This window comes from Dendrobates tinctorius, unplaced genomic scaffold (assembly GCF_039654945.1).
Source record: "Dendrobates tinctorius isolate UK_male_01 unplaced genomic scaffold, ASM3965494v1 ptg000126l, whole genome shotgun sequence".
Classification (NCBI taxonomy): domain Eukaryota; kingdom Metazoa; phylum Chordata; class Amphibia; order Anura; family Dendrobatidae; genus Dendrobates; species Dendrobates tinctorius.
In genome coordinates, this window is record NW_027361794.1 from 22,149,250 (window position 1) to 22,176,359 (window position 27,110).

Here is a 27,110-nt window from a genome sequence, read left to right on the forward strand (position 1 = left end):
TAGAAATATCATATTGGCTCTAATCCTGACATATCAGCTCCTATAAACTTTGATCCCTCATCTTAGGGTTTTTTAAAAGTTCTCAGTAGCTGATTACAATTATTCTTATTTGTGTAAGGGGATCTCCTTTTTTCCTAATGGAGAATCAGGCTTTAAATCTGTGAAACCATAAGGCTTATACCTATAGTCTCGGGCTACAATTGTCCATGCTGCATTACGCCAGTCACACACATACATCCCCTCTGCTATTAGAGCTCATAACACAGACATACTTATCAGACTCTGCTAGTTTCACAGCTTGTTCGCTATCTCTGCATCATTTATACAACAGACAAAAATCCACTAACATGGCAGCCTCCTGCCCGATTTCAAAAGTAGGATTTAAAGTCCTAAATCTGAAACCATTCTACCACCCTGGACTATCCTCTCCTGCTGGGTCTATTACCCTCCAATCTCCCATCACTATAGTCACGAAGACTATACATGTGACTAACCCTGATGTACACATCCTAGATCTGACCGTCTTGTCCGGGTAGGGGGATGAATGGGAGACTTCACCAGATTGAGACAAGCTTTCCATTATGGAAAACCTCCCTTTGTAGCTGGACTTTGACAAGCAAGTCAGATCCTACTCTGTCCCTACCTGTCTGACAAGTTTACAGCATGAGAGATGGACCCAGGAATCTTGACCGCAGTAGAAGTCCACAGGACTTGGTAAGGACCTACCCACTTAGGATGATGCTGGTGTCTCTTCTTTATGACCTTCACAAAATCACAAGGACCCAGTCTGCAGGTTTCACAATCTCAGGTTTTGTTAGTGGGTTTCCTGGAACAAAACTACGAGTAGAAACTTCTTTGTGAGTTAATATCTTAGCCATATATTCTGCTAATGTACAATCAACTTCCTCATCTATCCTTCTAAAGGATTTTAGCTGAGGTAACAGAAAAGATCTCCTGTATATGACTTCAAAGCCTGTCAGCACTACCGATGTCCGTGTGACATACATATTTAGTACAACCAATAGGAGACAGTGCAACCAATCTTTCCTGTTTCCTGCATGGTCTTTGTCAACCTATTTTTCAAGCTCCCACTGTGTCTCCCAACCAGTCCGGCTGACTGAGGATGACAGGCACAGTGGTTTCCCAACTCAATTGACAATGTTTTAGGTAATAATAACATTACTTAGTTTACTATATATTTTCTGGAACCCCAAATCTGGGTATGATTTCCTTTAGAAGGGCCTTCAGTACCATTAATGCATCAGGGTGGACAGCTTCAATCCACCTTCTGAAAGCATCCATAATAACAAGGCCGTACTTTTTCCCTCACACTTGTTCAATAAAATCCATTCAAATGTGTTGGAATAAGTATTCAGGGTGAGGACATTGTCCTCTCTCTGGTCTCAGATTCCCTTAGGAATTATTTTTGCACAAGTAATGCAGATTAAGCAAAAATTTTTAATAGTTAGTATGCCATACATCATAAATACATAAGATATGACCTCTACCATCCCTCCAGTTTAGACATAGCTTATGCCATGGCTCAATACTGTGACATATCTTAGGAGGTCACTGGGCAGTTTATACATATAGGTCATCTTTAAAAATAACCCCTTTTGTTACCAATTTTTTTTTTTCTTTTTTTTCTTTTAATGGCAATAGCATGCCATCCACATATAAGAGTATCTGGCTACCTTCTGGTGACTCACATTGAGCTAGGTTAGCCGATTTTACCTGGAAAACAATAGTAGGTGATTCACAGTACCCTTGTAGGATTCCGGTGAATGTATACCTGCTCCCCTTATATGTGAATACAAACCAAACCTGGCTATCTGGATGTACCAGGATGCTGAAGAAGACATTACTGACATCACTGTAAAGACCTTTATGTTCCGGCCTACAGCCATTCAGCAGAGTATGGGGGTCTGGCCCTGTGGGGGCTCTTGTTATCACAGCCTCGTTTACAGATGGGGCGCCCTCCCTACTGGAAACAAGGCCGCATTACAAGGTGAGCTGGACAGGTTATAATCACCCCTATTATCAATCCCACATCTGCATGTTATGATTGAGTCACCGTAGGAGGCAAAAATAGAAATGCTAGCTAAGTCCAGAAAACCAGAGAAGTTGGCAGCTATCGGATTGCAGACCCCTGAACCTATCAACACAACTAGCAGTAGCCGTGGGGGGCTCCTACGATGCTCTAGGCCCCTCGATCACAGCCGGAGGACTACATAGCCTAAAGACAGAAAGGGAAATCTAAACTGCCCCAGAGCAGACCCCAAAGCAAAAGGCAGCCTCCCACATATAATGACGGTGAAGCAAGAAGAAAGACTGAGCAAAGATGGGGCCCACGCTAGCTTTAGATAGGAAAGGACAGGAAGGCTGCTGTCTGCAATCTGTGAAAAACCCTATGAAAATAAGAGCCAACAAACTGACAGTAAAAAAGGCCCTGAAGACGCTAGGCTTCAAAAAAGCTATGTCAGTACTCAGGAATATTCTGAAGACAGAGCAACAGGCAAAAGGAGATTCAGCTCACCCCAGCAGGGAATGGCAGAATCCAGAAAAGCAAGGAAAAACAAAACACTAATGCAAAAAGGCAAAGCAGAAATCTTAGCTTTAGATGAGCAGGAATCAGACTGGTTTCCTAGAAGTCCACAGAGAAATCACCCGCAGGCCAGAAGGGCGTCGGCAGCCTTATATCCAGTCATTAACTCCACTCAGCCAGTCATCATCATCAGCCCCAGGTGTTTGACAATCAGGCTCACTACCTTTCTTCACCAGAAGAGGGAGTTCCTCGGGCCTCAGTACTGAAGGGGAAAATGAACTCACAACATCTGCAGGTCATGAGGACCACAAAGATTCTGGGTATGTGGTCAATTCCTCCTCTAATTCTAGGAAAGGATCAGCATTTCTCACTCGTTCCCCCGCCTTGCTGCAGGTGGACACTGGGTTTAGAAATGGTGTTCCACTTTAGTACTTGTGAATATGCCTGCAGTCTGGCATTGTAAAATGAGCCATCACCCAAATCCTCCCATTGTTACTTTCCTTACACTCTTCAACAAAATCACCAAGGAATTTCCATGTTCTACCTTTACATCTGGAGAGGGAAACATGTGGCACAGTGCCTCTAAAAAGCAAAAACAACAATTTAATTTGTTCTGACAGTTTACACCTGACGGCACAGTTCCCTTTATAATTCCAGTATACGGTGCAAAGAACAATCTAGAGCATGAAAATTCTCATATTTTACATCAGGACCCCTAAATACCTATAGTACATGGAGCAGTGTAGTTCTTCAGGTGTGTGAAAATCTACATTTGTATACCTTTATCTATTGCTTCCTCGATGAAGGACTCAGTAATAAAGGATGGTCCTGCAGTTATTAGATCTAGACTGTAATAATATCTAGATTCTCCATACCCCTGGAGCACCATTGTCTCAGCCATGGATTTCACCTATAGTCCTGCAGCAGTAAGAATTATTCCCAGGCTCAGGGCTGCATCATATCCCACACAGCTGATAATATAATTTGTGTAATTGCACTTTTACCTGTGCCAGGGCCCGATATCTCCACAGGCGTAGACAATGGTTCTCTGTGTCTTACCACTTGCTCCTTTTACCACTATGCAGGCAGCAGACAGTCCAATAGTCGGTATCTCTTCTGGATGTACTAAGGTTCTAGTGGCTCCTGAATCAACAAGAAAAATGACCTCATGGCTTCCCACAAGGACGGTTACTTCTGGAAATAGTGTTTTATAAATGTATTTCTACTTTAGCCAAATTAAATGTTTCCTCTCATTACACATTTCTTGTACCAAATTTTCACATTTTATGAAACTAAGTTTATCATAAAATACAAACCAGCTGTCAAAAGACACATTCAGGGTCTCCTAGTGGCCCCTTATCTCAAAACCACAACCACATTCCACAACAATCCTCATGTTAACAGCTTATCTCCCCACCTCAGGACTGTTTGCTCTGGGTGGTGCCTACTGCTTGTTTTTCAAGACTAAAAAAAGACATTGACAGGGATATACAATGTTTACTCTCTATTTGTTATAATATGTAAGAGTTAGGCCTATAAGTTACCAAAAAGGACACATTGCACATTTGATCTGAAGACTGTTCTCTCTGGGTACCCGATGAAAAGACCATATCCAGTCTCATTCCAGGGATACCCTCTTGGTACAATCTTAATAACTTTCCAGCCATCAGATGAAATGGTCAATAGCAATTATGCCTTACAATGAGGACAAGATCTTAAAATATATTTATCTATGGGATAAAGTCCCATAATGATGTTACATAAAATTCTTAAACACAAGAAAAAGACAAACAACAAGATGAGGACTATACACAATATAAACCCTGGAGCACAATGGATTTTTACCCACTTTTAAGAAGTTTGACAAATAGTGAAATTCATATGTCAACAAGAAGATAAAAAACCAATAGCAACAATTCAATTACTGCTACTAATATCCAGGATCTAAATAATCCTCACTGATTACACTATGTCCTAGATATTTACCAGCTTGTATCTCTATAACCTGCCACCTCCGTCCAATGAAGGCCTGTAGGGGCCTAGTATGACAACACAGTGTGACAAACGTGAAAGGTCCCCAAGGAATGGGGTCACGATGATAAATGTGGTCACTGATATGAACGAGATAAATATACTCACATGGACTTCTAATTAATGTCACAGTGCAAACACACAACGTACAACAATCTTCACAGTTAGGGATTGGACAGACACACGTACACAGAGACATAAGACAAGAGATTAAAGTTCCCTCGTACTCCTATTCCTGAAGTGCTGAGATAAAGTCCAATGACACCGCCTCTTTATATACAGAGACGTTCCTGTTCTTAATATCAGGTATTCCGAGCACCACAGGCGCAGACTCTCCTCAGTAAAACAAGGAGGGTTCAATCACTCTGTTATTAAAAGAAAAACATATAACAAAACAACATAGAATATTCTCTATGGGTATCAGGTGACGTGTACCTAGGTGATTTATACCACTATAATAACCTATGATTTGTCTCCAGTCCACAGATGACTGTTGACCACGCCTACTGGACTCCCTAATAGTCAGGATTTTATATTGCAATCCTCAATCACTCAAGATAACATTCAAGGAGTCTCATGTGTAACATAAAACATATATTTATGGCGTTTTAATTCTATGTAATATTAAAAGACAGACAAAACAGCACACTTAACAGAAAACAACATTCAACAAAGTACAGAAGACAAAACGGAATACCGGCAAAAATTCATCTTATACCGGATTCCTTAACCCCTTAGTAGCCCTTTTTAAAAACAGTACCCCCTGACATATTGAAAACTTCTGTCAGTTTATTAACCCTTCAGGTGATTTACAGGAATTAATGCAAAGTGGTATAGCAGGATACAGCAAGTTGTCAGCTATAGTAGACAGCCGACAGCTGCTGGATCGTCTCCTGTGTGGATATTCTCTTAAATCTCAGGTCAGTAAAAAGATATATTGGCTGTCATTAAGGGGTTAATCTAATGAGAATCTCCCTCAATTCTCCCATCTAGATCAATTTAACGTGCACACGGAGTTTTTTATTCCACAGTAGCCTTCTCACACTGGCTTTGTACCCATTCAAAAAATAAAAAAAATAAAGATTACTATTATTCTTCAGAATATTTTACAAGAACAAACAAACCCCATACACTATGGAGCTTAGCAATTTACAGGAGTTCTTATAACTCCAATTGCATGAAAACTTCCAATTTACAGGAGCCTCTCACAAACCCCAATTGGAAAAAGTCTACAATCACAGTTCCCATTCAATTCCAAGAATAACATTCATACTGGATTAACAAGGTTACCGAATATAATGAAAATTATTAAATGTTCTTACCTATATTCAGATACAGACGATTCCCAGAGATCCTTAGACTATACAAAATCCATCACTTTCCCTCAGACCGGGATAACTGATTAATGCCCCTGGTGACGCCTAATGTCAAGGCGGAGGACTTACTTAAGGAGTCCCAGACTCCCCCCGTGCACGGTTTACAGTAATCACCGGTGAGGGAAAGGTGTTGGATTCCCGGCCAATGCACCAAAATGTCAAGGGAGTTTTAGTCTTCCAATTAGAAATCGTCCAGACCTGAATAAGTAAGATGCTTCTTTATTGGACATGCCGGCATGGAGAGAGAATGACAGCCACACCAGGTGTGGGCCGTCCTCTAACTCAATGCATATTCTTAAGAGTTAAAATAGCAGAGCCGAAAGGGTGTAGAAACGTATTGCGTTTGCAAAAAAGAGTACATGGAATATGCTTAGCTTGTTAGAAATCCTTATCTACGGTTACCAGAGAAGTCACTCAAGGCAAGGAAACCTGCTAACGTTCACAAAAAGTAACGCCCAAAAGTAACACCCATGTCTTTACAATACAGTCAGCTGAAAAGAGTTTCAAAGTCTTAAGCAAAAATAAATGGCATATATGCAGTCATGTGCATATATACATATATATACATACACGCATGGGTGTGTATATATATATATATATATATATATATATATATATATATATACACACACATACACCCATGCACACAAAAGAAAGGACTTTATTACAATTATTATAACATTGGGCAGTGTCCTAGAGGCCTGTTAGATATTGCCTAGGAGACTTGGGAACAAGAGGTGACTCCTTATCGCAGTGTAATTGAACACATAAAACTTATGCAGGACCGAATTGTAGCAGTTATGCCAATAGTTAAAGAGTGTTTAGAGCGCACAACATGCCCAAAGCACGGTATACAACCGAGCGGCAAAAACACGAGTCTTTCAACCCGGAGACAGGGTGTTGGTATTGGTGCCTACCGTAGAGAATAAATTTCTTGCGAAATGGCACTGACCATACGAAGTGCTGGAACGAATAGGTGAAGTAAATTATAAGATACATCAAGAGAAAGCCCTAACAAATATAACACATAAACTTGCTTAAGGCCTGGCGGGACAGGGAGAGTCTGGTGGCAGGAGCTGCCCTTGAGGATGGGCCTCGAGGGGCACCACCTTCTAAGGTGAAGGACCCCCAGGTAGCTCCGCCAGAAGTGGGTATTGCAGACACGCTACGCTATCCGAAAGCCAAAAACGAGAGACCAGGGAGTTCATACAGAGGAACGCAGATATTTTCTTGGAACTTCCTGGCCGGACTCACCTAATTAAACATTGTTACTGATCCACAGGCGCGGGTACGGCTAAAACCATATTGAATTCCAGAGGCTCGGAGACAAGCCATTGCCCGGGAAGTGAAGAAGATGTTAGAGCTCGGGGTCATTGAGGAGTCCCGGAGTGATTGGGCTAGCCCTATCGTACTGGTGCCCAAACCCGATGGGACTATCCGATTTTGTAACGATTTTCGGAAAGTAAATGAAGTATCGAAATTCGATGCCTACCCGATGCCAAGAGTCGATGAACTGATAGAGAGACTGGGTTCGGCCAGGTACATATCCACTATTGACTTAACAAAAGGTTATTGGCAGATTCCCCTCACGGAATGAGCCAAAGAGAAAACTGCCTTTGTTACGCCCCAGGGATTATTCCAGTACCGAGATATGCCATTTGGGTTGCATGGTGCCGCAGCCACCTTCCAACGTCTAATGGATATTGTCCTAAAACCCCATGGCCAGTATGCATCCGCGTACTTGGACGACATCATTATCTTTAGCGATGACTGGGACACGCATTTGTCAAAAGTACAAGCCGTCTTAGACTCCCTAAAAACAGCTGGGTTGACTGCCAATCCCAAGAAATGTACGTTGGGATTGGAAGAGGCTCACTATCTGGGATATAGCATAGGGAGAGGCGTCGTGAAGCCTCAAGCCAATAAAGTGGACGCTATTCAAAATTGGCCACGACCGGTAACCAAAAAACAGGTTGGAGCTTTTTTAGGGATCGTTGGTTATTATAGGCGGTTCATCAAACATTTTGCGACCATCGCAGCTCCTCTCACAGATCTTACTAAGGGGTCGAAATCTGTCACAATAAAGTGGAACGCAGAAGCAGAGGAGGCCTTTCAGCGATTGAAAACAGTCCTCTGTGACCAACCAGTGTTGGTTGCACCAGACTTTAAATGGGAGTTTATTGTCCAAACGGACGCCTCTGGGGTGGGCCTCGGCGCGGTTTTGTCTCAAGAAGTAAATGGCGAGGAACACCCAGTGGCCTATCTAAGCAGAAAGCTTACGAGAGCGGAAAAGAACTACAGTGTAGTTGAGCGGGAAGCCCTGGCTGTGAAATGGGCCCTGTGCACCTTGCGCTATTATTTACTAGGTCGCCAGTTTAGACTAGTGACGGACCATTCACCTCTAACGTGGATGTCCCAGGCAAAAGAAGGCAATGCGCGGGTGACACGCTGGTTCTTAGCATTACAAGGGTTTAAATTTTCCGTTGAGCATAGGGCGGGCACAGCGCACAGAAATGCAGACGCGTTGTCTAGAACGCACTGCTTGGTGACTCGTCGTGTCCGACCCCATGGGCTCGAACAGAGGAGGGGCGTGTGTGAGGTGCCAAGGGGAGAGGTACTAGAAAACAGGTATATTTCTCCCCGTTTCATTTCATATGTCTCCCTGTACTGATGATGAAGCCAGTTTATTTTACCGTAATCCAGTCCTGGTTTCCTTAGTGATCAGCATGGAAAGGACTGGTAGTTCCCCCTCCACTTATTCATTCCAGGTTTTGGTTTCCTGACTGGTCCAGCTGATATAATCAGGAGGAGCTGGGATCTGAGAGTCAATCTCGTCTGCTGAAATGGGAGCTGACACAGTAAGATTACATGGACTTGTTTGCTGTTATATAGGTTTATTTTGTAGTTAGCCTGCTATTGTTAGTTAGTGGCCAGACGGCCTTAGATGTTTTATTTCATGTTTGGCATGTGTAACATTGAATAACAAGTGTGCACAATAAATATGCCGTGTCCATATTCATGTGGAACTTGCTAGTCTGCTGAAGTGACTTCATAGCCACACGCTTGTGCCAAAGCAAAGATCCCAGCTGAGCTATCTATTCCCCACACACCATAGCAATGATAAGAATAATAGGCAAAATTGTTTGGTGAATTGGAACGCACAGGCTTAAAATTTCGCCTCACAACATAGCCTATGACGCTCTCGGTGTCCAGATGTGTGACTGCAAAATTTTGTGGCTGTAGCTGCGACGGTGCAGATGCCAATCCCGGACAGACATAGTCATATATGCACACACACACATTGAGATATATATATATATATATATATATATATATATATATATATTATAATAATTTTTTTTTTTTTTTTTTTTTTCTTTCTGCCCACAAAATATATTAATCTCCTTTTCTTTAGGAAACACAGTTCTTCTTTTTTGGAGAGAGAGAGAAAAAAACAAGTGTCCTCTCCTTTCTCTTCCTGTGAGGGGGGCACTTCAAGTGTCCAAGTTTCAATTGAAAAAAAACAAACAAAAAACAGTAGTGTCCACTTTCTAATCTGACAACGCACGTGCCCATATATAAAACTTCTTACAAAAAGTTGCCTCCCCCCACCTTCCTTTGAGGGGAGCTCTGCGTATGTCCACACTGTCAAGGACTCGAACAAGTAATTTTAGCAATTCTTAAAGGGGTACACCCCCTTATTGTACAGCACAGTCCGGTGCTACATGTGCGGGCTGCCTGGTAATAAAATGCAGTCTGTTGCTGCAGCCGCATTTGGTCCCAAAGTCCATAGACCTATGGCCCTGCGCAAGGGAAGTTCTACAATTCAGTAGAAGGGCCATAACAACAACATATATACACAATAACGTTCTCTTATAGGCCGTACCGGCCGCATTGCTCCCAACCTTGACAGCGCATCAGGGTTCCTTGGAAAAACACAAGAAAAACATTTTCACAAAAAATGTCCCGTAGACCATCACAGGCTCTCCACATGAGCGTTGCAGGGTCCCCTTACCCTGAGGGGACGCGGAACAGTCCCTGAAATGTGCAACTGGCTCTTGAAGGGTTAAGCACAGTAAGTTCAGCGGCACGCATTCTGTGTGTTTTTTCTACTTGTTGCCCGGCCCCTGGCGCAGGTTAAAAAGGACTGCCGCCGCAGAGTCTCCATGGTGAAAAGCATGATCCGGGGCAGAGGTGTCATCGGTTGCATCTGCAGGATGCAGTGGTTTCAGGGTACACCTGGCTGAAGCGCTGCTGCTCAGGGGCTTTGGGGGACGCCTGGTGGGAATGCGGATGAATGGTGGCACAGACCTTGGGCTACGTGTCCCCACAGTGGATCAGCATTGGGACACTGTGGTCCATCACCGGTTAAACCTGAGTAGCACTCATCTCCTTTATTTGTACAGCTCCGCTCCATCCGACTCTCAGCTCCTCCAGGGACTGTGGGAGGTCGGGGTTTCCACAGGCCCGGCTTCTTCCTCTTCACGGACGTCAGCAGCACTTCCACACATTGCAGCGGCGTCCTTCTCCGATCGGGTGAGCTCACGGTCACTGCCGGCACTTGTTTCCAGGATGCAATTATGTCCCATCTTCAGTGGTCTGACGGGAACAGATTCCGGGTACGTTGGTTCTGGCACAGTCTGTTCTTCCGGTCTCGGCTCCTCGGAGTTGACCACCACTTCTGGTCCCCGCTGCTGTGGAACTAGCTCAGGAGACAAAAGTTCCGCCTCCCACCGTAGGTCCCACATGGACTCCCGATGCCACTGGAACGATACTTTCTCTTGTGACTCCGGCACGGCACATCCTCCTGGCCGAGGCCCAGATCCCGGTGGTCTCCTAGGTTTCTTCGGGTGAGTAATGGGTGAATCGTCCTGCGGTGTCTCCAAAACGGCCTGTGCTGTGAACAGATGCAACTTCGGACTGATGTCAGGCTCCTGCTGCGGATCTTCGCTACGGGTAAGCGCCTGGTGTTCTACTGATGCCAGACAGCTGCACTTAGCACATTCTGCAGGGCCACTCTCGTTCCATGGAGGAGCTCTCTCCGGTCTCTCCTCCCACTTCTCAGCATTCAGGGGGAAAGGTTGCTGCACATACCACTCCTTCCAAGGGCGGACCTGACAATGACAGCTCACATTTGGCACCATCCAGACGCTGTCACGCCCACGAAGTGCTCCTTGCTGACAAGAACAGTCCATTTTGGCGCCAGAATTCTCCATCTTGGTCGCCGCCATTTTAGGTTTCACAGTGTCACTTTGCAGATCTTCTTCTTTGGTCACAATCAGTCTCTTGGTCTCACTTTTCAGCACTTTTTCAGTCACAATCGGTATTTTAATCATCTTCACTTGCCCATTACTGCACGCTTAAATTTGCATTTTATAGGGTACTGCAGTCACTGTCAGCCTTTCTCCTTTCTTCACCTCCGCTGCAGTCTCATCGCCATTTTGGGCAGCGAGATCCTGCCGACTATGCCAAATGTAATACCACGGCCACCGTGGAGGTAGCTTCTGCGGTCGCTCCAGTACTCACTGTGCTGGAGGCTATTCCATCTCTGGTATGCTGTTCACTTTGAGGACTCAATTGACTGCAGGCAGAGGCTGGAAACAACTTTAACAACTCAGCTTTATTCTCTTCAGGGCACAGCATATCCACAATGGCTACAGGACTCTTTACTCGGTAACAGCAATACGTCTTCATCTACAGCAGTATGTTACTCCTGCCTCCGCTACACATGTATGAACCACACAAGCAAGCGGCACGGAACACAGTGAACACTGAACTATGACCCTTCTTCCTGAGACCGACCTCAGCCCACGAAGGTACCTGCCTTATCCATTACAGCTCACCCCTTTACGGCACTGTTGCTCGTGTCCTAGATTTGCAGCTCACTAGACTTCACACAGCTCCCATACTCCAGCTGACACTTCTACAGGGGCTCACCCACTGACCTCCCTGGCTTGACAATTCCAGACACGGACTGGTTTCCATAGACTGGCTTGGTTGTCACTTCAGCTTTTCTTTGCTAGCTGACTTAACCACTGAGACTCCTCCATTAGTCTCCCTAGTCCTGCAGTTCCCAGTCTCTAACTGCAGGACCTCCAGCGACCTTCCTCGCTGGCTACTGCTGTAGGCATCCGCTGTACTCCACAGTCCAGTATGGCTACCCCAGGCTCAACTCACTCATGAGGGAAAATGTATCTTCCTTTTGTCTCTGGCTAGCCACTCCTCTAATTTAACCCTTCAAAAGGTTACCTCCAGTTATGCTCGGTACCCCCATCTAGTGTCCCTTATGTGATATTACAACTAACTAACTCTCAATCTAACTATTGTCATGTGGCTGCAAACACACACATGACATTTCAGGTATACAGATAATATATAATAACGAGAATATTTACATGGCTGTGCTCTGACTTGCTTACACATACACACAAATGTTCCAGCTTTCCTGTGGTCTGTATGAGAGAGTCGCCTCCAGACTCCTATAGCAGATGATTATTTACAGGAATGACTAACGGATTATCCTCTGAAATTCAGGATGCCAGATACTTCTCTATCCTGACATCATCTGTCGGGAGGTCCCCAAATACATATTATGGTCGCCCAAACCCCCCTAAAATCAGTGCTTTCATGTAACTTTTGCTTAATGTGTATGGGAGCGTTAAAAGGTAACTTATTGAATGCTGCCTCTGACCTGGCCTAATAGACCTTCGTACATTGCAGGCCCAGACACCAATATTAGGCACATAAGAATTGTAGTAACTAGGCCACCACGTACTATCAAGTACTTGGGGGAGGAGGACATTCAGCCCAACTCTGTCACACGTTCTTAGATGCCATGTTTGCTTTTGACAGCAGCAAGTGTTGAATCATAGAATGTTAGAATTGAAATGGACTTCCTGGGCCATCTGGTCCAACCCCCTGCTCAAAGCAAGATTCACTAAATCATCGCAGACAGATGTATGTCCAGCCTCTGTTTGAAGACTTCCACTAAAGGAGAACTCGCCACCTCTTGTGGCAGCCTGTTCCACTCATTGATCACCCTAACCGTCAAAAAGTTTTTTTCTAATATCTAATCTGTGTCTCCTCCCCTTCAGTTTCATCCCATTGCTTCTAGTCTTTCCTTGTGCAAAAGAATAAAGATGATCTTTCTACAGTGTGACAGTCCTTGAGATATTTGTAGACCGCTATTAAGTCTCCTCTCAGTCTTCTTTTTTGCAAGCTAAACATTCCCAAATCCTGTAACCATTCCTCATAGGACATGGTTTGCAGACCGGTCAACATTCTGATTGCTCTTTTCTGAACTTGCACTAGTTTGTTGAAGTCTTTTTTTAAAATGTGGTGCCCAAAACTGGACACAGTATTCCAGATGAGATCTGACCAAAGAGGAGTTAAGGGCAGTAATGACTTCACGTGATCTAGACTGTATGCTTCTGCTAATACATCACAGAATTGTATTTGCCTTTTTTGCTGCTGCATCACACTGTTGACTCATGTTCAGTATGTGATCTTAGTATACCCAAGTATTTTTAACATGTGCTGTTGCTTAGCCCTATTCCTCCTATTCTGTATAGGCTCTTTTCATTTTTATTGCCTAGATGTAGTACTTTGCATTTTTCCCTGCTAAAAAAACATTCTGTTAGTTGCTGCCTAGTGCTCCAGTTTATTTATATCTTTTGAATCCTCTTTCTCGTCTCTAGTATTAGCTATCCCTCCTAGCTTTGTGTCATCAGCAAATGTAATCAGTTTTCCTTCAATTCCTTCATCTAAATCATTGATAAAAATATTGAACAATACAGGGCCCAGGACAGAGCCCTGTGGTACCCCACTTGAGACATTCTTCCAACTGGAAGTGCAGCCATTTACGACCACTCTTTGGGACCGATCACTAAGCCAGTAATGAATCCACCTAACAGTTGACTTGTCCATTCCATACTTAGTCATTTTTTTTCAATAAAGATTGTGTGAGACACTGTCAAATGCTTTGCTGAAGTCAAGATATACTACACTGCTCAAAAAAATAGAGGAAACACTAAAATACCGCATCCTAGATATCGCTGAATGAAATATTTAAGTTGCAAATCTTTATTCATTACATAGAGGAATGCGTTGAGAACAAAAAACATAAAAATGATCACTGTATATCAAAATTAATATCTCATGGAGGGCTGGATTTAGAATGACATTCAAAATCAAAGTGGAAAATCAAATTACAGGCTGATCCAACTTCAGTGGAAATGCACCAAGGCAAGGAAATGATGCTCAGTAGTGTGTGTAGCCTCCACGTGCCTGTATGACCTCCCTATAATGTCTGGGCATGCTCCTGATGAGGCGGTGGATGGTCTTCTGAGGGATCTCCCAGACCTGGACTAAAGCATCTGCCAACTCCTGGACAGTCTGTGGTGCAACGTGCCGTTGGTGGATGGAGCAAGACAAGATGCCCAAGATGTGCTCAATCCAATTCAGGTCAGGGGAATGGGCGGGTCAGTCCATAGCTTCAATGCCTTCATCTTGCAGGAACTGCTGGCACACTCCAGCCACATGAGATCTGGCATTGTCCTGCATTAGGAGGAATCCAGGGCCAACCGCACCAGCGTATGGTCTCACAAGGGGTCTGAGGATCTCATTTCGGGACCTAATGGCAGTCAGGCTACCTCTGGTGAGCACAAGGAGGGCTGTGCGGCCCTCCAAAGAAATGCCACCACACACCATTCCCGACCCACTGTCAAACAGGTCATGCTGAAGGATGATGCAGGCATCAGATTGCTCTCCACGGCGTCTCCAGACTCTCGCATCTGTCACATGTGCTCAGTGTGAACCTGCTTTCATCTGTGAAGAGCACAGGGTGCCAGTGGCGAATTTGCCAATCCTGGTGTTCTGTGGTAAATGCCAAGTGTCCTGCACGCTGTTGGGCTGTGAGCACAGCTCCCATCTGTGGACATCAGGCATTCAGACCATCCTCATGGAGTTGGTTTCTAACTGTTTGTGCAGACATATGCACGTTTGTGTCCTGCTGTGGGTCATTTTGCAGGGTTCTGGCAGTGCTCCTCCTGTTCCTCCTTGCACAACGGCTGAGGTAGCGGTCATGCTGCTGGGTTGTTGCCCTCCTACGACCCCTCCACCTCTCCTGGTGTACTGGCCTGTCTCCTGGTAGAGTCTCCAGCATCTAGACACTAGGATGACAGACACAGCAAACCTTGCCACAGCTCGCATTGATGTACCATCCTTGATGAGCTGCACTACCTGAGCCACATGTGTGGGTTGTAGAGTCTATCTCATGCTACCGTGAGTGTGAAAGCACAGCCAACATTCATAAGTGACCAAAATATCAGCCAGAAAGTATTGGTACTGAGATGTGGTCTATGGTCTCCACCTGCAGAGCCACTCCTTTATTGAGTGTGTCTTGATAATTGCCAATAATTTCCATCTGTTGTCTATTCCATTTGCACAACAGCATGTGAAATTGATTGTCATTCAGTGTTGCTTCCTAAGTGGACAGTTTGATTTCACAGAAGTTTGATTTACTTGGCGTTATATTCTGTTTGAGTGTTCCCTTTATTTTTTGAGCAGTGTATATCTACAGCATTTCTCTGTTCCACCCAGTCAGTGATTTTATCATAGAAGGAAATTAAGTTAGTTTGACATGACTTATTAGTTACAAACCTATGCTTACTCTGCTTTATCACTTCTTTCTTATCCAGGTACTTGCATACATGTTTAATTTGTTCAAAGATCTTTTCTGGTATAGAAGTCAAACTCACCTGCCTATAGTTCCCTAGGTCCACCTTTTTCCCCTTTTTGAAGATAGGAACATTTGCTTTTCTCCAGTCTTCTGGGACTTCTGTTCTCCAAGAATTTTCAATGATTTTGGAGAGTATCAGGATCCTGTCAGTGCCGGCGGACTGCCGCGGCTGAGCAGGGTCACTCACCCAGACTACGGGAGAGCCCGGGGTCCGAAACTGCAGGGAAAGTTCCAAGAACAGGACCTGCGACACTAAAGGTAGTAAAGAGTACAAGGACCTACGATCATGTGACCACAGGGGGCGTGGCTTAGCATCCTGCTGCAGTAGATGACTGTAGGATTCTATTACAGGAATCCTGGAGTAAAGATTAGGGGAACTCAGGTCAGACAAGTGGGGGGGGTCATACACAGAGGGCAGCGCGGTACCAGAGAGACAAGCAGAGAATAGTCAGAACGCAAGCAATGAGTCATACACAGAGATGGCAACGCAGTACAAAAGGAACAGGCAGAACTCGTAACAGGGACAGAACCGGGTCAAAACCAAACAAGCATAAAGTATCAGTCACAAAGCACACCAGGGTCTCAAACACTCGGCCAAGGATCTGAGTATAAGCGACAAGGAATGAGTCCACAATGAGGCTATGAAAAGCCTCCCAGAATCTTAGAGTGAGGCCATCCAGATTAACCTCTGAACTACCTAATCCCATGAACTAAGCAGATCATGACAGAGTGGTTCAAAAGTTTCTTCTGCTATCTCCTTCAGTACGCTGGGGTGTAATTCATCTGGACCTGGAGATTTGAATTCTTTTAGGTTAGCTAAGTGTTTCCTCACTATCTTTCTGTTTATAGATATCCTGGATTCTTCTATTTCCTTAAAAGGACATCGAAGATCATTTGATGTTACATTTCCTTTCTGAGAGAAAACAGATGCAAAATAGGAATTTAAAAGTTCGGCTTTCTCGACATCCTTTCTTACCATTTCATTTTCTTTCTGTTAAAATCCTTCAGCATTTTTGACTTTTGTTTTACTTGTGACATATCCCCAAAATCCTTTTTTATTGCTTTTGACATCTTTTGCAAGCCTTAATTCATTGTCAGCTTTACTAGTCTGATTCGTGCCCTGCAGCTTCTGCAGACCGCTTTATATTCTTCTTTAGATGTGCCTCCCTCTATCCGTTTGATAACCATTTCTTTCTTCCTTTTTAGCATGTGTTTAAGTTCTGTGTTCATCCATCCTGGTTTCCTTAAATGCTTCCTATTCTTCCCTCTTTTTGGAATTGTTAATGATTGTGCTTTGAGAATCTAAGTTTTTGAGATTTCCCATCCTTCCTGGACATTTTTGTCCTTAAGGATATTCAGCTACTGGATCCCTCCAATTCTCTTTCTGAGTCCCTTAAGATCTGCCTTTCTAAAATCTAACATTGAAGTCTGAGTCTTCACAGATCTTCCTCCTCTAGTTATCCAAAATTCATGGCGCAACCTCCTAGGGTCTCAGCCACTATTACCTCCTCAACCATTTCCTCCCTGTTTTATAAGGATTAGATCCAAGGTAGCAGATCCCCTTGTTTTCTCCCCTACCTTTTGGAAGATAAAGTTGTCAGCAAGAGAGGATAAGAACTTGCTTGACCTGTTAGTTTTGCCTGAGAGAGATTCCCAACAAATGTCTGGATAGTAGAAATCTCCAATGACCACTATGTCATATTTTTGGGAGAACTTGACCATTTGATGCATAAAGAGTTCATTCATATCTTCAGCTTGCACAGGCGGCCTGTAGTAAATGCCTACAATGGTGTCCTTTCCATTGTTCTGTCCTTGTATTCTTACCCAGTTTCCACAGAACTCCCAGTCTCTGAAGCTTCAATCTCTGTGCAGATATACGCATTTCAAACATTCATTGCGACACCTCCTCCTCGTTTATCAAGTCTGTTTCTTGTAAATAAGTTCTATCCTTCTAGCCTTGTATTCCAATCATGAAACTGCCAGGGGTTTTGTTGCAGCTGCACCTGTGCCATCCCTGGCGTGTACATCTATGTTCTGGGGCGCAAACGCGTTAATTTTTTTAAAAAAAAAAGTTTCAATTGTTAAATAATAAAAATGTGTCTTCTGCTTTTTTATTTTTGTTTTTTAATTTTTGCAAGAAATGTTGGCCAATTTTCATTTGAAACATTTTCTGTTTTGTTCTGGTGTATTTCCTATAATATAGGAAAGCCTAAGGCCAGAAATAAATCCCATAAGGCTGTGTACCCACGTTGCGTTATTTTTCAGCATTTTTGAAGCGTTTGTGCCGGATCGGACACTTCACAAACGCTTAAATTAAGCATCCCATTCATTTTAATACATTTTGGTGTTTTTGTGCAAATTGATGCATTTTTTTCCACAAAGGAAACACTGAGCGGCTAAAAACGCATAAGTCCGCGTTTTTAGCTATTTTCTGTGAGTCCAGAAGACACGCGGAAAAAAACGCATCAAAAACGCGCGGGTTTTGCGCGTTTTCTGGGAAGGAGTCCGGTTTTGTGTCAGGTCTTAAACGCTAACGTGGGTACATAGCCTAAGACACTGTACATGGAGACTTTGGGATCAGGTCATTTCTGTCCACGGTGTTTGTGCAAACAAAAATAGCTTTTATAAAAGCCTCAAAGTTCTGTATGTGAATCAGACCTGAGATCTAACGTGATAGAAGATTACAGTGCGGGGAAGACGGGAAACCTTCATATAGACGGTCGGTGGGGATGGAGTCAGTGACGGACTCTGGCCAAATATGTTTCTAGAGCCGTAGTAGAAGATGAAGATGTCGTCCTCATCATGAAGTAGTTATTTCTCCTGTCCCGTGTAATGAATATCTCCTGCAGTATTGCTAATGCCGATTCCAGTGTCGGTAAATGAGACGAGAATTAGCGTTATGGAAGATGAGTCTATGAGAACCGTATTCAGCTGCCGACTCCGAGGGAGAAATTGCTTGTTGTCTGTGGCCTAAATATATAGGTTTTATTAGTAGATGTAAAGAAGGAAACTAAATCCTGTAAAATAATAAATCTCATGTTTCCCTTATTATCTCCAGTAATTGTATTATTACACAGGATTTTTAGATGTGACATCAGCTCATCTTCTTCCCATTCAGGTCTCTACAATATCGGTTCCTCTCAGTGAAGATCTTCACTGAGATAATAGAATTTTCCTGATTTACCCATCAAAGATGGATATGGACAGAGACAAGATTGCGGAGAGGATATTACACCTCACCCTAGAGATCCTCTTCCAGGTTACTGTAGAGGTGAGAGATTCTGATGACATCACATTACATCATTCTTCTCTATGGGAATAACAGATGAACAGAACTGGAGAGGTGAGGATTCTATAAATGTCTGTAGTAAGATTTATTACTGTCTCTCCATAACCAGGATTACACAGTAGTGAAGAAGACCTCTAGTGAACCCTGTCAGAACCCTGTGTCTGAGGGATGGGGAAGACCCTTGAGCCCAATCACGGGGCCTCCACCTCACCCTCTGATCCATGAGGACATCAGTGACCAGAAAATCCTAGCACTCATCTACAAGATGATTGAGCTGCTGACTGGAGAGGTGACACTGCTGGGAATGCTGGGACATTATACAGTAACACTATGAAGGGATCGGGGGGATGACGGTATCATTGTATGTGTCAGGTTCCTATAAGGTGTCAGGATGTCGCCGTCTATTTCTCCATAGAGGAGTGGGAGTATTTAGAAGGACACAAAGATCTGTACAAGGATGTCATGATGGAGGTTCCCCAGCCCCTCACATCACCAGGTAATAGACAGGAATAAATACACATGGCCTATAATTATCTATATGTTATGAATGAATTCAGTCCCTGTATGTATTTCCTCCAGTTCTATCCAGTAAGATCACAACACCAGAGAGATGTCCCCATCCTCTTCTACAGGACTATAAACAAGAAGATCCCAATGTTCCTCAGAATCATCAGGTAGATAGAGAGAAGGTGTCATGAGATTTTCCATTTGATGTGTAGACATCTGTGAAGGTCTTGTGCTCAGTCTTGGTTTTTTCACCAGTATTATGTTTTATACTTGTGTAATGAGAACGGTGGAGGTGGCAGGATTAGAGCTGATTATAGATGTGACTTCTCCTTCTGTCTGTGACTTTTACATTATTTGTTTCAGGGTGAATATTTGACCCATATTAATCTGTTCGCACAGTACTGCCTTCCCCCATTTTCTAATGTTCCCATAGTACTGCCCCCTGGACATTATCCCATCCTATGTGCCCACAGGCTTGGCGTAGCAGAGCCCTGCTATAGACATTTGTACTTTGCTTTGCCTAATCTAAAGGCTGTTTATTTTCTGTTTGTGTTTTTGGGGTTTATGAAGCAATAAACCTACATGAACGTTTAAAGGAACGTGCCTCCTGTTGTCCTCCCATCGCACCTGAGCGAGTACAACCCATACTAACTATATATATATATATATATATATATATATATATATATACATACAGTTGTGGCCAAAAGTATTGACACCCCTGCAATTCTGTCAGATAATACTCAGTTTCTTCCTGAAAATGATTGCAAACACAAATTCTTTGGTATTATCTTCATTTAATTTGTCTTAAATGAAAAAACACAAAAAGAATTGTCCTAAAGCCAAATTGGATGTAATTCCACACCAAACATAAAAAAGAGGGTGGCAAGTGTGATTTAGTTATGGCCAACACCTGTTAGGTGCCACAGGTAAGTTACAGGTGCTGGTAATTACACAAATTAGAGAAGCATCACATGATTTTTCGAACAATGCCAATACTTTTGTCCACCCTCTTTTTTATGTTTGGTGTGGAATTATATCCAATTTGGCTTTAGGACAATTCTCTGTGTTTTTTCATTTAAGACAAATTAAATGAAGATAATACCAAAGAATTTGTATTTGCAATCATTTTCAGGAAGAAACTCAGTATTATCTGACAGAATTGCGGGGGGTGTCAATACTTTTGGCCACAACTGTGTGTGTGTGTATGTATGTGTGTGTATATATATATATTACACTGCTCAAAAAAATAAAGGGAACACTCAAACAGAATATAACGCCAATTAAATCAAGCTTCTGTGAAATCAAACTGTCCACTGAGGAAGCAACACTGATTGACAATCAATTTCACATGCTGTTGTGCAAATGGAATAGACAGTAGATGGAAGTTATTGGCAATTATCAAGACACACCCAATAAAGGAGTGGTTCTGCAGGTGGGGACCACAGACCACATCTCAGTACCAATGCTTTCTGACTGATGTTTTGGTCACTTTTGAATGTTTGCTGTGCTTTCACGCTTGTGGTAGCATGAGACGGACTCTACAGCCCACACAAGTGTCTCAGGTAGTGCAGCTCATCCAGGATGGCACATCAATGCAAGCTGTGGTCTGTGGTCCCCAACTGCAGAACCACTCCTTTATTGAGTGTGTCTTGATAATTGCCAATTTCCATCTGTTGTCTATTCCATTTGCACAACAGCATGTGAAATTGATTGTCATTCAGTGTTGTGTTGTGTTCGGGTAGTGGCGCTGGTTGGGTTGACAGAAGTCAATCACCTGAAGAGGATGAGTGAAGGTCAGGTGTTGCAGACTGGGAAGATGTAAGTGAGCAAGCTTCCCTCAGTTGATCCTGGTGATTTGGTTTTCTTCCTGTGCATTTTGAAGTTTGCTTGTCCCCTGCTTGGTCCTGCATCGTTCAGATAAGTTATTTGTTTGCTGGAATCTTTTACATTTGATCCAGTTTTTGCCTTTCTCTGCTTTCTGCTTTGCTATGTGGGTTCAGCATTGTTTCCTGCTGGGATCGGTGCTGGACCCTGCTCCATATGTCACAGCTTATGTCAGTCTGTTCAGTATTGCTAATCCCCTGTTATATCAGTATCTTTTGCTTTGCTTCCAGTTCACACCAGAATGCTAATCTAGTGGGGGAGAGGTTGTGTGGCCTCCAGTATTTTTGCATATCAGACGTGTTGGATTTTTTAGGGTTTTTGCGTGATTGCAGACAGTATCTTTCCTGTCCTGTTCTATCTAGACAGTTTGGGCCCCATCATTTGCTCACTCTATTTTCTGCCTGTGTTTGTGCTTCATCTTGTCTCACCGGCAATATGTTTGAGGGCTATCTATTCCTTTGGGGTTCTACTCCGGGGCAGTTTAGCTTTCCCCTTTCTTGCTTTAGGCTTAGTTAACTATTTTGGCTGTGCCGAGGCGTCTAGGACATCGTAGGCATGTCCCACGGCTACTTCGAGTTGTGTTGTTAGGTTTAGGGGTCTGCAATCTGCAAAGTTACCAACCTTTCTGGTTGCCTAGCTTATTCCCTGGCTATCCTCCTTGGTGACCCATTCATAACAGAATCACCGGCCTAAACTGTAGATTCTAGGGTACTCTAAAGAAGGGAAAAATTGTAAAAAAAAAAAGTGTCAGAATTTTTTAAAAATATTTTTTCTTCTCTTTCTCTGGGGGCCGTAGGAGGATTTTTTCTTTAATGGAGACTAAGCAATTGTCCGATCGTGTTGAGCAGCTCGCTGCTGAAGTCTGGGGAATATCTGCCTATCTCGCTCAATCATCTGCTGTAGAACCAAAAATCCCTACTCCTGATGTATTTTCTGGGAATCGGTATAAGTTTTTGAACTTTAAGAATAATTGTAAACTGTTTTTTGCCTTGAAACTTAACTACTCGGGGAACTCGGTGCAGCAGGTTAAAATTGTCATCTCCCTGTTGCGTGGCGACCCCCTGGACTGGGCTTTTTCTCTGACACCTGGGGAGCCTAATCTGGCTAATGTGGATGCGTTTTTCAAGCTCTGGGGTTGTTGTATGATCAACCGAATGTTATTGATGAAGCTGAGAAAACTTTATTGGCATTGAACCAGGGTCAGGATGCGGCAGAGTTATATTGTCAAAAATTTTGAAAGTGGGCGGTCCTTACTAAATGGAGCGACGATGCCTTAGCACCTTTCTTTTCGGAAAGGTCTGGCAGAAACCGTAAAAGATATTATGGTGGGATTTCCTGTCCCCTTTGGTCTTAACGACTCTATATCATTAGCCATTCAAATTGATCGATGTTTATGTGAACGTAAAACTATGCGAGAGGCAGTGCTGCCTTTCTAACAAACTTCTGAGCCCATGCAATGTGATAGGGTATTTTCTAGGGCGCAACGTCAAGAGTTTAGAAGGCGTAATAAGTTATGCTTCTTTTGTGGGGACGCCTCTCATGCTATTTCTCTCTGCCCTAAGCAGGAAAAACGTTTTGCTCACTCATTTACTGTAGGCAGTGTACAGCCTAAATTCCTTTTGGTGGTTTCCTTGATCTGCTCCTTGTCTTCATTTTCTGCTAAGGCTTTTGTTGATTCAGGAGCAGCCCTGAGCCTGATGAATTTTGACTTTGCCAAACGTTGTGGTTTTCCCATGGTATCCCTGCAGACTCCTATTCCTTTAAGGGGTATTGATGTTACCCCTTTGGCGGAGAATAAACCCCAGTTTTGGACCCAGGTGATAATGCGGGTAGCCCCGGACCACCAAGAGAATTGTAAATTTTTTTAGTGGTGCATAATTTACATGACATTATTGTATTGGGTTTTCCTTGATTGCAGACCCACAATCCTGTTTTGGATTGGAAATCTGTGTCTTAGTTAGTTGGGATTGTCAATGTGTTCTTAGTGACACTCCTGTTTTCTCCACCTCTCCCCAGTTTCATGATGTTACTGACTATTTCGCTGATTTTTCTGATGTATTTAGTGAGAGTAAGTCCACGTCTTTGCCTCCTCATAGGAGTTATAATTGCGCGATCGAGTTAGTACCCAGTTGTAAATTTCCCATGGGTCGGCTTTTCAACTTATCTGTACCTGAACATGATGCTATGCGATCTTATATTAAGGAGTTGTTGGAGAAGGGTCATATTAGACCATCCTCTTCACCTTTTAGGTGCTGGGGTTTTTTTGTGGCCAAGAAAGATGGCTCATTAAGGCCATGTATTGACTTTTACCCTTCGCCACGACAGCACCCACTGGAGGTAGCGGGGTCCTCCCCAAAGGAACAGGAAACCTACAGAGACATAAAAGGGGGTGGTCCGCCTCTCCTCCTCAGTTTTGGTTTCCTGTTCCCAGGGGAACCTCAGGAAGAATCCTTAAGAAGACATACCTGGGCCAATGCACGCCGCCTGTGCAGTATCTGTGAGAACGGCAGGGGCTGCGGTCCAGAAGCAGCATCGGGGGGAATTCCATTAGATGGCTCCCCCCTCGTCTGGTGGATGGTCTGGAGCGATGACCGGGTCCGGGAGGGGCCACCCGGTCTCGCTTAGGAGCACGTCGAGAGAGGCTGCATGGAGCGCCGATGCCCAGCGGCGGCTCTGGGACTTGGAGGAGCTGCCGTACTGGAAGGGGTAAGAGCGCCAGTGGCACAAAAAAAAACCGGCCGCTTTCCAGGGCCAGGGGACGCGGCCCGGTGTATAGAGCGGGCCTGCGCATATGCCACCTGACGTCGATGCTCCAGGCACCGGAAGTAATGGGTGAGCTTCCGGGGCATAATGGCTGAGGTGCAGGATAGCCACTAGCGCTGTGCGGGAGCGAAGCACGCGATTGGACCCAGAAGTGGCAGAACTTCGGGGTCGGGGAAAAAAAGGGAAAATACTTATATAAGTGTCTATTTTAACGAACGCCGCAGGGGAGACGGCGGTGAAAAATCATGTCATCCCCTGGAGATGGGGGATTCTGCAGGTGGCGGTGCCTCCCGAGACCGCTCTGGCAGAGGATCTACAGACACCACTCGCAGAAGTAACGCCAGGACTGCTCCTCAGCCATCTGATCCGGTACCGTAAGCTTCACTGGGTGAGTGCGCAAAACATACTCTGCCTATTGGGCAATTTTAAACCAGCAGTAGCCAGCGCATGCACCGCCAGATCAATGCTCGTTTGGTTAGACCACTTGAACCAACAGATCGAGCAGGAAGTGTCGAGGGAAAGGCTGCGTGCCGCTTTTCCGTTAATTAGAGGAGCAGCAGCCTTCATGGCCGATGCATCCACAGACACCCTACATTTAGCAGCAAGGTCGGCGGTCTTGTTAATAGTGCCAGGCGGACACTATGGATGGAAAGCTGGAAGGGCGACGCGCAATCAAAATCTAAGATCTGCGCGATCCTGTGCAAGGGAGAACCTTTAAGGCTGTGTTCACACACAGCGTTTTTTTAGCGGTTTTTACTGCGGTTTTCACTATAAAACCACTAAAAATAAGCTTCCCAGTCATTTCTATGCATTTTGCACTTTTTGTGCACATTGATGCGCTTTTTACCGCGAAAAAAACGCATCGCGGTAAAAACCGCAGCATGCTAATTAATTTTGCGGATTTTTCTGCGTTTTTGGCTTCTTCCATGCGGTTTGAAACCGCTGCGGGAAAAAACGCATCAAAAATGCTCAAAAACCACCGCGGAAAAATAGGTGCGGTTTCTGGGAAGGGATTCAGGTTTTTGAGCAGAAATTTTCTGCAACGTGTGCACTTAGCCTTAAAGGCGGCCATTTGAAAGGGGAAGCAAATGGAAAGATCAATGAGATGCGCAGGATTCAGGAAAATAAATAAATACTGAACAGTCAGTTTCCTCAGTAGGGGGTAGACTGAAAACTCTTTGCTCCAAAGTGGGAAGCAATAATATCCCTTAATCTACCAATACAACAAGAAGCCCTCGAAATAGAAAGTTACTACCCGGGAGGGTCTTAGTAAAAGTCCCAGAGGGACAAGAGAGTAGAGGATTCTACTCTCCTTTATTTTTAGTTCCCAAACCTGATGATACGTTAGATCAATCATAAATCTGAAAAAAACTTAATGCGTTTATCAAAATTATAAGTTTAAGATGGAGTCGATCAGGCCCACCATTAGGCTTCTCTTTCCAAATTGTTTTATGGCAGGCATTGACCTAAAAGATGCTTACTATCATCTCCCTATCCATGACAGGTACCAAAGGTACCTGAGGGTCGCAATGACATTCGAAGGCGAGATTTGTCATTTTCAGTATACGGCCATGTCTTTCGGTCTCTCTAAAGCACCGAGAATCTTCACCAAAGTGATGCTGGAGGTGATGGCGTATCTTCGTCAAAAAGACGTACCCTGGGGGCGTGGCCTAGCTCTTGCCATGTGAGGAGGCAGGAGTCTGGAGCTCCCACAAGATTTCCCTGAAAAGCAACTCAAAAGCGGACTTTGAGGTTCCAATTCACCATAGGATTCTTCCCTATCTCCCCTGGAACATTTTGAGACCTAACTCAGACCCCTGGACCATTTAATCCAAAGATATTCATCACAGAAGATAATAAGATCCCAATATGGCTGCCAGGCTGCTTTCACAGCTATAGACAAGAAGATCCCTCGTCCTTCCCTACTGTGGGTGAGTAACATCCCTGCTCCTATTACTGACCTGAGCTCTGCCTGCACGCAGCCTTTACAGAGGAGCAGAAACAGAGGATTGACCAACATCCACTAGGTGGGTGAAGCAGAGGGGCGACAATCTGCCTGAGTTAAGTGGGAAGAAACAGGTGCCGCTGGGACCCACTAATAGACCCAGCATTAGGCCCTGATGCCAAATTGACTTGTATTTTCACGGCACTATATAAAGCCCACTCACCCCAGCAACAGTTGCTCTCCCCCTCCCCTGGAGGAAGATATATGCAGCAGCGATCATAGCTGGAAGTTCCAAATAAGAGCATTCATTTTCAACATTTATTAGAGGCAACGCTATGCACGACACCTATCTCTGCTTTGTTAAGCACTATTTCTCTGAATAACCGCTCAGTCTTTCCATTCCTGTCATGATTTAAAGAACTGACATTATGCCCACCGGGGAGGTACATATATGAAAGTTCCATGTAGATGGGGAGACCTGCGACTCCCACGAGACATAGGGAAGCTACTTTCTCTCTCATAAAATAATGCTCACTGTTGAATGAACCGCCAAGCTGCTGTTAGACAATTATTTTATTATTTTCTTTCTTATCTATGCTATAAAGTACACTAGTGGCTAGGCCACTGAAAAGCTTGTGAGGAAAAGGGGAGTGATGCCCATCTAGTGGTGCATTTGGAAAGTGTCAGCTGAGAAATCTCTCCGATCTCTCGTCCCACTTCTACCGAGAGATATTATATTTAACAGTCCGGATACCTGCCCACGGTTTTTAGTGGCGAAACTTACTACATCACCAGTCTTTTTTTCAGCAAAAACGGACCATGGTCAAGATTGGTAGATCAGCTGACACAAACGCTAATAGGGGGTCACAAACAACCAAAAAGATGGAAAAATTTATCACAAAACAAAGTGGACCTAAACAGGGGCCATCACAGTATAAGGACCCAGGTGATGACCCAGATTTGGAGGAATCGCAGGAGGATCCTTCTGACTTTGCGGACTCGGATAAACCTATTTCTAGAAGCTTCAT

The 27,110-nt window shown here is 44.0% G+C and overlaps 1 protein-coding gene across 8 annotated transcripts in view; it reads left to right on the forward strand.

Annotated features, from left to right (window-relative positions):
* The window catches only part of LOC141047087 (uncharacterized), a 503,667-nt gene that overhangs the window by 18,562 nt on the left and 457,995 nt on the right, over positions 1 to 27,110 (forward strand). For 6 of the 8 annotated variants that reach the window (XM_073542037.1, XM_073542036.1, XM_073542038.1 and 3 more), the window contains exons 2-5: positions 18,810 to 18,962; positions 19,090 to 19,269; positions 19,353 to 19,476; positions 19,560 to 19,654. In XM_073542037.1, coding sequence (XP_073398138.1) covers positions 18,885 to 18,962; positions 19,090 to 19,269; positions 19,353 to 19,476; positions 19,560 to 19,654 — 477 coding nt within the window. In that variant the 5' untranslated portion in view covers positions 18,810 to 18,884. Of the gene's footprint in view, positions 1 to 18,809; positions 19,035 to 19,089; positions 19,270 to 19,352; positions 19,477 to 19,559; positions 19,655 to 27,110 lie in introns of those variants that run through there. The other 2 variants (XM_073542039.1, XM_073542040.1) reach the window with 2 other exon arrangements.